This window comes from Cryptococcus neoformans, chromosome 3, assembly GCF_000149385.1.
Source record: "Cryptococcus neoformans var. neoformans B-3501A chromosome 3, whole genome shotgun sequence".
Classification (NCBI taxonomy): domain Eukaryota; kingdom Fungi; phylum Basidiomycota; class Tremellomycetes; order Tremellales; family Cryptococcaceae; genus Cryptococcus; species Cryptococcus deneoformans.
The window spans coordinates 934,146-944,145 of record NC_009179.1 but is presented as its reverse complement, the minus strand read 5'-3'; the positions used below and the strand labels follow the sequence as shown (position 1 = coordinate 944,145).

Here is a 10,000-nt window from a genome sequence, read left to right as displayed (position 1 = left end):
GAAGCTTTTCTTGAAGCGGTTCACCGTCCATTGCATCTTTGACGGCTGCAACCGTGGTCAAAGAAAGTGAAGCGTCACTGGAAGAACTAGCTGAGGCGATCGCCACGTCCTGGGGGGAAGCATCAAGTCGAGAGAGCGTTGGCGCTAGATCAGGAGCGGCCCTGGTTGCCACAGGCGGGTAGTCATTGGCACGGAGAGGTGAAAATGGAGGAGGAAAGTATCCTCCGGACCGCCCAAAAGGAAGCTCCTGGGAAATAAGTGCCGTCTGCTTCGTAAAGTCCATGGTGGAAATGGTTGACTTGGGCGAATGAGATGCGAGGTCCTGGAAGCAAAGCGTCAGCACGGCAAGCAACACTGTGGACTTACCTTTCCTTTTCCCTTGTCTTCCTTCGGCAAGACACTTTCCTCTTTCCTCTGGCTGCTGCCCATTAGTGTTGATGACCCTCCACCGCCTTTCTCGCTTTTCGCCTCTTCTGATTTTGCGGGAGCGGTCTCAGTTATCTGATCTTTCATTGTTTTGACTGTTCCAGGAGGTCTTTTTCTTTTCAGCTTTGATGAAGCAGAATCCTTGGATGAAAGATCGCGAGCAGGAATATGAAGCATGATAGCTTCAGGTGGAGTAGACGCTGGTACGCCTACAGCATAGTTATTTGAAGCAGAAATCGCGCTCATTGATATAGTAGTCTGGGGAGAGCTAGTGAGGATCTTGAATCCTGATGATAATGGGGATTGCGAGGTGCTCTTCGAAATTCGGCGGGCCAAGGGACGGGCGGAGATAACAGCTGATGACGGTAATTCGGTCGTTCTTGACGTCTCCGGAGAGTAGTATGCCAATAGTTCGGGCGCAGCTGCCACCATAATTTCGTCTTCGAGATCCTCATTATCTCCCTCGTCAATATCAACCGATGGTTGGACGTAACCGTTGTCCCTATGGGAAGTTGATGTATAGTTGGAAACTGCAGTCAGCACCGCCCTTTCCTTTTCCTCTTTCTTCATCTCTTTAGCTCGCCGCTTTCTTTCTCTGTCTTTGAGCCTCTTCTCCTCTTTCCTTCTCTCCTCTTCTCGCATTTTCTGCTCTCTTTTTAGTTTCTCCTCAGCCCTCTTCCGCTTCTTTTCCTCGTTTTTTTTTGCGCGAGCTTCGTCATTAATAACTGCAACTGTACCCTCGGCTTCCTTTCCCGTTTGCTTGTCCCTTTTCCCATCGCTGTTCTCGACCTGAGGGATTTTCCTGACTGTTCCCCTCCTTGTGGTCCCAGGTTCCACACGCCACATTGCCTCTTGCTTTCTTTTCAATTCTTCTTCGTCAACATATTCGTACCTCTGCCAAATGCCATTTCCCTTTATCCTCAAGGCATCCAATCTCATTTTCTCCTCCTTTTTCTTCCTTTTTGCCTCTTCTTTGGCCTCTTGTGCCAATTCTTTTGCTTCCTGCACGGACCAGGCTGCCTCACGCAAGGAATTAACAATAAACTCTTCTATTTCGATCTGCTTGCGAAGACGGTGCGCCCGATCTTCCATTGAATTACCCGCTCTGGGCGGTGTCTGGGAGGTAGCAATAACGTTAACACGAGGGGGCAGCCTATTCTTGCTTAGCGATGGCAGAGGAACGGTGGAAATCTTTGGAGGGATATAACCGGGAGGGATAAGGTAGGCTGGAGGATATTCCTGCACTTCTTGAGGCTTGTGGGCTGGCCATGGAAGCTGGAACACAAGCGCATGGCGTACGCATCTGATTGACAGTCAGCAATCTATCACCACTACAATTAACGAGAAACAGAACGTTAATAAAAGTGTACCTTTGACAATGATCAAAATATCTTCCGTTGTACCATATTTGATCGCTCAGAGGCTTGGCGCATGTGGCGCACCGTGGAAAGTCGGGTGGAAATTCCTCATCGCCTCCTACAAAAGCAAGATCTTCGTCTATGTCGGTTTTTGGCCCTCGGCCCTTCAACAAGAGCCAAGATTTAGAGTTCTGAGCAGCTTTACGTGCATAGCGCTCTCTGCGCGGTGGCATAATAACTGAGTCCACATCCGAAGCAAGACTCTCTCCAAATGGAGAGGCGACACGCGGGGTATTAGAGACATTGTCGATAGGTGTATCACATTCCTCTTCCGTAGAGAGTGAGGGCGCAGTTGATAACCCAATGGATACTTCGTGCTCATCATCGGAGAATGGCTCTTGTTTGACTGCTGTTTCATGTTTCAAAGAAGTAGGCCCAGTACTTATCGATTCTCGAGAACGAGATACCGATGATCTGCCTCTTACGCAAGGGGGATCCGCAGTGAAATCACGGGATAGATGCCGAGAAGTACGCCGCGAGCTTTCTGGCTTCGGCGTAAAGCCACCGTGATGATTCTTCTCACAGGTGAGGCAAAGACTAGTTGGACGCAGACTTTAGCATGCTACGGCTTGGGAGGTGAAAGGAAACATACCATTCTACATTCCCTTTACCGACTGTTTCCGGCATGTCAGTGATCTAGTCCATGTATGGTTTGGACTGAAATACATACAATAGTTTTCACCGCTGGAAGCCGTGATCGTTAGTTTAGGTTTCCATTCAAAGGTAATATAAACCCACTAAAACGTGGTCAATTCCTCTCCAATTCGCACTGGCCTAATCACGCGAAAGGTGACATAGTTCCCTTGTCTCAATAATTCGACATTTGGATTGCAGTCGTGCTACAGGCCATCAGTTTTAAAGTCGTGCAGTCGCAATGTACCCTTTTGATGCCTCACATTCAAGAATCTCGCTGGGCCCAAGAACAGTTGGTAGCACCGCTTCAGCCCGGACCAGACAATGCTGAAATCTCTTCTCTTTGTCCTATCGCTTCTTCTTTGGCCTTGCCGTCTACTTTCTTCCTTTGCCTTGCTTTTCCCTCTTCTACCAGAGGTAGAGGTAAATGCTTCTGAGCGGACGTCTTCTTCTTCCTCGTCTCTCTCTGAGCCCGACTCTTCCGCAGCTTCAACCGCAAAGTCATCGCCAATGTCCATCTCCTCACGCCATTCTTCGGGGAGTGGTACGACACTACCTTGAAGCTCTTGAACAACTAGGCCTCGGGCGAGAGGACGGGTAGCAAATACAGCAAGTTCTGTATGGCCTGTGGCAAAAGAATAACGAGAAGTCAAGTGGATTTCCACTCGAGATGTGGGCTGGAGACACAGCAAGTACCGACGTAGATGTCTAAAAAGGACATAATCAGCGTAAGCGCAGTTTCTCAAATGGAACACCGACAACTTACTGGATGAAACGCTCCTTCTGGTTCGTCGTAAGCTTACTTTGCAGATGCTGTTGAAACAACCAAAATCTATCCATTTAGCATCATTCTAATTGTCGGACACTTACTCTTGGAGCCGCTTCATAGCCCCGTTCAGGTCCCCTTTGGTTACGGTCTACAGTAACGGCCACAATCTATCAGTCACTGCATGTCTGTGTAAGACCTGTTAGATACTTACCTCCCTAACAATGTTCAACACCTCATCAGTCTTGAATGGAGGCCCCACAAATTTCACCTGCTGAGGATGCACTCCAAGTCTTGTATTTGGCATGCAACCGAGCTGGTCAACAAGCACCCATGACAAGAGATCATCATCAGCCGACAAATCCTCGGCGGGGTGCGGTAAGAGCAGATCTCGTGCTGGGGTGGAATCGCCATTGGATTGGCGAGACATGGTGCTCCTAGACATGAGGGCTGAGCTGAAGGATCCCCTGGGGCACAAGCTCTCGTGCTTTTGTGGTGGACTGCGTGTTGAAGGTACAACGATAAAGAAGCGAACGTAAAACGAAATAGCAAACACGGTCGATTTCCTTCGCGTGTTTTCGTCCAATAATACATAACCCAACGGACGCGTCTGCGGCGACGTCCCTTCGCTTCCAGGGTTCCAGCAGTTACTTCTTGTCTTTCTGTCGAGAATCAAAAAATCAGATGCTTTACCTATGAAGGGTTATCCTTCATTCTGCACTAAACAAACAAACATCATCATCACTTTGCACCAAGCACCAAGTAGCCTGATAATGCGACTATCACAAGTCAATAAAATTCTCTTGGGCTCCTGCATAGTGGTTGTGCCTCGTACGTTTATCAGTTTTGTTCAGGCATCTTTAACGCCGTTGCCCTGTCTAATATTTTCAGTCTCCTTCTACGGCGGTCTTGCAATTAAGGAATATTATCTCTCAAAGGAGCTTGAAAAAGTAGACGACAGCCGACCACCTCCGCACGAACGAGCCATGCGCGCGAGGATCGTACAGTGCGTACTTAGTATCCGTTTTTCTCTGGCTGAACAGTGTCGCTTATTCTTGGCCAAAAGATTGGAGCAAGAACGCCAAGAGCTTCTGAAAGAAGGTCAAAATCTGGATATAAAAATTCGCGACATTCGGAAACGTATGACGGAGGCGTGACATGGCAACGTAAAAGAGAGCAGCAGTTTCTTGTTGCCGTAGCCTGCTGCTGAACCTCATGCGCGAAAGGCCAGCCTGTCCATCCTCTCTCTGTATGGTGCGGCTTCAGCCCTTTTTTTTCCTATGGCCCACTGATATCAATTAGTCAACCATATATAAGATCTTGTCCTGGCACCTCAAGAATTGCCAAAATCTTCATCCGCCGCAGGGCATCGGTAGGGCGTTGAAGTTTTGCTTTCTCAGGTTATAACCTGATGCACCTCGCTCCTATAATTGGTTCCTTGCGATTGTTCTTGTCAAGAGGCGTCTGCAAACGATCCCTTGTTATTATGTTTGAATTCATGCTCTCAATCATGTGTTCGGTTCTTCTGGCCTTTCGGTGGAGTGTGGACCGGCATCATTCACTGCTCTTTGCCAATGATCTGACATACAGCAGCAACAGTATAATCATTTTGGCATAGATCACTAATTGACTAGTAGTAGAACGACACCGCCGTCGTTGCGTATTGTCTACTCCCACTTTTCGCCTCAACTGTGGCTCAGCTCAGCGGACTTCAGGAATATCTTTAAGATAAGAGAACCAATCATGTGTGGCAAGTGCACAGCACTGCTAACATAAAGCTTCTCCTCAAGTATACTAATACAAGTGATGTTATTGTACCTTCAGAGTTGAGTGGTAACATGTATTAACATTTGCTGTTATGACGCGGTCGCCAATCCTACGTATATTGACTATACCTCCATACTCAACCTTAGTCGAACTCCAGGTAACATACAATGATCGACCTGTTATTAAGACAACTTGTCTCTTTTAAAGGCATCTGCCAGCTCATCAATCGAACCCAGTTTATGACATACATATCATTATCATCATTCACCCTAGGTCTACTTTCGAAACATAGTAGAAGAGGAGTGTGCGGGAAGGTAGTAGTTCTCATTCATAATGTATATCGCAGTGGCAACATCGTCTTATGTAAGGCTGGTAGCTGGTAGTGGACGCTGATAGCTGGCCTTATGTCGTCATGGCGCTTTTATCAGGTAATCCAACAAATTTGCTAGCCAGCAACCAGGCAGGCCAGTATTATCAGACAGCAGAAGAGCGGACCTCCTCCTCATCCACAGACTCCTCCTGGTTATGTATGATAAATGATTTTTGATTTGCTGGAACAATCCAGACTTGTTGTTGACTTAAAATATGTTCGGTTCGGCTGCAACTATCTATGATGAGGTGGAGCAGGAATTGCAGGAAAAACTCCATAAAAAAAGTTGAATGACGAAAGAAGTGCGTGGTATAAAATAAGTATGATACGTATGTGGGGCACCTTTTCCGTCGTGCGGTTAATGAGATCGTCGATTTCATGATGAGCTTGCTTCTGACTTCATCGGCGGACAACACATCAATCCACGATTCTGTCATTCACTCATCAATCAGCAATCCACCATCCGCTATATGGAATAGTATGACTGATCATTTCATCATCCCGTGATGATGATGGGATTGAGGATAATTTGCTCTTGCTGTATGATGGATTGGTGGATATAAAATCTTATTTCTTCCCGAGTACGAGCAACTTTTCCAACACATACTATTATTAACAGGCGCATAACGCTTTCTTCAATCAGAAGTCGCCTGCACTTATTTACTGCCATTCACTACTATTCATACAAACACATATTTCCTCATAATCATACAAAATGAGCGACGGTGAACACGCACTAGCTAAAACTGTTTTCGGCTCCGACCGACTGTCTGCCTCCAAGCTTTTCAACGTTGATGGCTGGGTCGTCCTGGGTGCGTGAATGCGTTTCTTGCCCACATACTATGCGACTGCTGATGGGCAGCAAAATCTAGTAACCGGTGGTGGTACTGGCCTCGGTCTCATCACAGCGGGTGCATTGGCTGAAAATGGCGCCAAAGTATACATTACTGGTCGAAGATTAGAGCCTCTCGAGGAAGCTGCGAAGACTGCGGCGCCTAAGGGAGGTAAGGGGACGATTATTCCACTCCAAGCCGACATGAGCAAGAAGGAGGATATCGACAGTGGGTAAATTCCATCTCCCATATGCGCAACTATGGTATTGACCCTGAACTCTTTTCAGAGGTAAAGGAGACTATCATTTCGAAGGAAAAGTGGTTGAATGCTCTCATCAACAGTATGTCGTATTGCTGTCATATAGAAACAGTCGCTGAATTTGTTCCAGACCACGGCGTTGCAATCACTCCCCCGAAGATTGACGAGGCCGAGCAGACTGCCGAGGGATTGTCAAAGTTCATGTATGATGAAGAGAAGTTTGACAACTGGTAAGTCGAGGTTGCTTTGCTTTCACAAATGACTATCTGTAACGCTATATCTAGGCTTGATGCCTACCGAATCAACACCGCCTCATATTACTTTACTTCCTTCGCCTTCCTTCCTCTCTTGGCTGCTGCTAAGAGCGTTGGTAACTATTCTGAGCCTGGTAACATCATCAACGTTGCTTCCGTCAGTGGAGTGGCCGTTACCTCTCAAGGAGGTCAATTCAGCTACAACTCGAGCAAGTGAGTAGTACCCCCATGACTTCATAGACAAGACTGACGATAATTGAAAGAGGTGCTACTATCGCTCTCACTCGTATGTTGGCTACGGAATTGGCTCGACGAGAGCTAGGAATTCGAGTCAATATGATCTGCCCTGGCTATTTCCCTTCGGTATGCCTGGTGTACCTCATTTAGTCTGCATCATTTTATGCTGACAATCCAGTTCAGGGAATGACGGGGTATACCGAGGATGACACCCAGCCCAGCAAGGAGTTCAAAGACAAGATGGGCACGCCATTGGGTAGGACTGGAAATGCAATTGACTATGCCCAAACAGTCTTTAGCCTTCTTTCTGTGAGTATCGTGAGATGCTCATTGATTGATTGTCTGCATACTAAGTTCTGCCGTTAGAATCAATACATCACTGGAAGAGAGCTGGTCGTCGATGGCGGTTATCTGCTTAATCAGAGTGAGTTCTGCTGGAGCAGTTGATTGAAATGCTTGAAAAGTAATTGACCCAATGAACCATAGTCTAAGCTGCTGAAAGTTAATCCTATTTGTTGGTACTGAGATTGAAGGATCAGAATGACAAGTATAATAGTGCTGTGCTGTGCCGTTGTTTGTGATGATATGCAGCAGCGTAGCCAAGATCGTGCTGACCTTGTGTTATAAACATTGACAGCATTAGCTCCTGGTATTTGGCGGTTCGCATCTATTTTCCACAACAATTCTGCACTTCTACCTTTCTCTGTCCATGTTTGAGGATTGAGAGACGATATGCCAGACTTCGTTTCGGTAATGACGTCATATGAGAGAAGGGGAATCAGTAGTTGTGATTTTGCCGAAAAGGCACCCTTTCGGCAGTCGGCGGAATGCGGCGCCGCTGGAAGAAGATAAGTGAGAATAGATAACTCTTAAATTAATTACCGCCACGACTCTGCTGTCCTCTACTAAACTTAGTAGGAGATCTTCCGGCCCCGATGTACAGTTAATTATTGAAGTAATCTAGGGCCCCTCCACTGCACACCCTATATAATATAAGTCCTTGCGATGTACATCTTGTCCGCAAGATCTTGCAGCCTTTACACTGACAGCACCAACACATCAACCACGCAATGAGCAGCAGCCATTCTCTCGCCAGGTCGGTCTTCGGCACAGATGCCCTTACCGTCAACAAGCTCTTCGATGTCAGCGGCTGGGTTGCCATCGGTAAATATCCCCATTACTAAGCCCCCAAAGTCTGTCCTGATGCTAACAGATCTAAAGTGACTGGAGGTGGAACGGGTCTCGGATTGATCACCGCCGGTGCTCTTGCGCAGAATGGTTGCAAGGTGTACATTACCGGTCGACGACTCGAGCCCCTTCAGGAAGCAGCCAAGACGGCCGCCCCATCCCAGGGCCCAGGCAGCATTGTTCCTGTACAGGCAGACATGAGCACCAAAGAGGGAATCGCTAGTAAGCCTTCTTAAGAGTTTATGTATCTGAGAACAACATGAGTTGAAACGAGGTTGTAGAGCTCAAGGATGTGATTGAATCTAATGAAAAATGGATCAACATCCTGATCAATAGTAGGTTGGAAAGAAAAGTTCTGGGGCCGGTTTAACATCGTATGCAGATCATGGGGTGTCACTCCCAGCTCCCCAAATCAATGAGGCTGAGCAAACTCCTGAGGGATTGTCCAAAAAAATGTTTGAGGACGAAACCTTTGAGAGCTGGTAAGCGCTTTCAAAAATATAGACAGTACCTTTACATTCTTATTGACAAATAATGGCAGGACGGATGGCTACCGAATCAACACTGCTTCCTATTACTTTACTTCCTTCGCCTTCCTTCCATTGCTATCTGCTGCCAAGACGGTGGGAAACTTTCCCGAACCAGGTAACATTGTGAACCTGTCGTCCATAAGTGGTATCACCAAGACTTCGCAGAGGGGACAGTTTAGTTACAATGCCAACAAGTGAGTTCATCTTCCTTGATATAATATTCGAAGTTGTCTCCGCTGATCTAGGGCATTAAAGAGCCGCAACCATCTCCCTCTCTCACCAACTGGCTACGGAATTCGCTCGCCGAGACATTGGTGTTCGAGTCAATGTGGTGTGTCCTGGTTACTTCCCTTCGGTGAGTTACTCGGCAGCCGCCATGCATCTAACTTCCGGCCTGCTCTAACGAAAAAAAATTGAATATAGGGTATGACACCGGTGGATAACAAATACCACAGCGCTGCGAATGCCGAGTTCAAACAAAAGTGGGGTACGCCCCTCGCTCGCCCGGGTAACGCGGTGGACTACGCTCAGTGTATATTTGGCCTTGTCACTGTACGTCTCAAATGTTTCTAGTCACGCAGAAATGATTGACTAACACAATGGGTGGCTCACGCGAGCAGAATCAATACGTCACTGGTGCTGAGCTGATTATTGACGGCGGATGGCTACTTGCCCAGCGTGAGTATTGTACATCCTGTCTCCTGAGCTTTTTCTGACAAGGCTGCTTAGCTTTCTGAGCACATATTGCTGTCGTGCTTTGAGTTTGATACCTGGACGTTAGAACGTTGTTATTAGACATATGTAGCGAAACTTGCTACGCTCCCTCACGTCGTTAATCATGAATTTTGTGTCAACATGCCCGAAAGATCAATATTGCTTTTTATTCTAATTACCCCTCATACCCGTCGTTATATTTTCATCTCTTGGCTCATACATTGCTCACTCTGCAGATAGCACACACTTATCGTGCATCGTGTGGTGTGCAGTGATTATGCGTCTGCATTCACAATTAGTTGGCAAAGTAATCTAATAAAAGGGGGTATTGACGTTCTTCTGACATCCCCTAATATGGATTATAGCTACCTTCTACTCTACTCCTACTCCTATTCCATAGCCATCGTGTCTTTTTAAAGTCTCTGATTCGCAAGCAACAAACTCTCCGATTTAACCCCTTGCAGCCTGTTGAGCCTGAGCCGCGGGACCCTGGGCACCGTTGCGTCCTTCATTTGGCAAAAGCGGCATGCCGCCCCAGCTAACTACGAACCGCTTGACTGTTGCCCAAGCGTTCTGGACACCGGCACCCTTACCGGCAACAAATG

At 47.1% G+C, this 10,000-nt stretch overlaps 5 protein-coding genes across 5 annotated transcripts in view; 3 read left to right on the top strand and 2 right to left on the bottom strand.

Moving 5' to 3' along the window:
• Positions 1-3,688, bottom strand: part of CNBC3500 (hypothetical protein) — a gene marked incomplete at both ends in the record, with an annotated part of 3,904 nt that extends 216 nt beyond the window's left edge. Inside the window, 10 exons of the mRNA XM_771766.1 lie at positions 1-322; positions 367-1,729; positions 1,797-2,381; positions 2,437-2,458; positions 2,515-2,528; positions 2,583-2,683; positions 2,741-3,185; positions 3,244-3,290; positions 3,348-3,413; positions 3,458-3,688. The exon at positions 1-322 is cut by the window's left edge and continues 71 nt beyond it. Coding sequence (XP_776859.1) covers positions 1-322; positions 367-1,729; positions 1,797-2,381; positions 2,437-2,458; positions 2,515-2,528; positions 2,583-2,683; positions 2,741-3,185; positions 3,244-3,290; positions 3,348-3,413; positions 3,458-3,688 — 3,196 coding nt within the window. The remainder of the gene's footprint in view (positions 323-366; positions 1,730-1,796; positions 2,382-2,436; positions 2,459-2,514; positions 2,529-2,582; positions 2,684-2,740; positions 3,186-3,243; positions 3,291-3,347; positions 3,414-3,457) is intronic.
• A 328-nt stretch (positions 3,689-4,016) lies between these two features.
• Positions 4,017-4,400, top strand: CNBC3490 (hypothetical protein; the record flags this gene model as incomplete). Its single annotated transcript, XM_771765.1, has 3 exons — positions 4,017-4,074; positions 4,135-4,249; positions 4,310-4,400. 3 exons carry the CDS (start codon positions 4,017-4,019, stop codon positions 4,398-4,400), a joined length of 264 nt encoding a protein of 87 aa, XP_776858.1.
• A 1,695-nt stretch (positions 4,401-6,095) lies between these two features.
• Positions 6,096-7,454, top strand: CNBC3480 (hypothetical protein; the record flags this gene model as incomplete). Its single annotated transcript, XM_771764.1, has 9 exons — positions 6,096-6,192; positions 6,253-6,441; positions 6,501-6,554; positions 6,603-6,702; positions 6,757-6,939; positions 6,990-7,089; positions 7,147-7,272; positions 7,330-7,387; positions 7,450-7,454. 9 exons carry the CDS (start codon positions 6,096-6,098, stop codon positions 7,452-7,454), a joined length of 912 nt encoding a protein of 303 aa, XP_776857.1.
• A 579-nt stretch (positions 7,455-8,033) lies between these two features.
• CNBC3470 (hypothetical protein) lies at positions 8,034-9,418 on the top strand (the record flags this gene model as incomplete). Its single annotated transcript, XM_771763.1, has 9 exons — positions 8,034-8,127; positions 8,185-8,373; positions 8,433-8,486; positions 8,534-8,633; positions 8,693-8,875; positions 8,937-9,036; positions 9,105-9,233; positions 9,302-9,359; positions 9,411-9,418. The coding sequence occupies 9 exons, from the start codon at positions 8,034-8,036 to the stop codon at positions 9,416-9,418; spliced, it is 915 nt and encodes a 304-aa protein (XP_776856.1).
• Positions 9,419-9,845: 427 nt separating this feature from the next.
• CNBC3460 (hypothetical protein) overlaps positions 9,846-10,000 on the bottom strand; it is a gene marked incomplete at both ends in the record, with an annotated part of 1,047 nt that continues 892 nt past the window's right edge. The window contains one exon of the mRNA XM_771762.1: positions 9,846-10,000. This exon is cut by the window's right edge and continues 113 nt beyond it. Within this exon, the coding sequence (XP_776855.1) occupies positions 9,846-10,000 (155 nt within the window).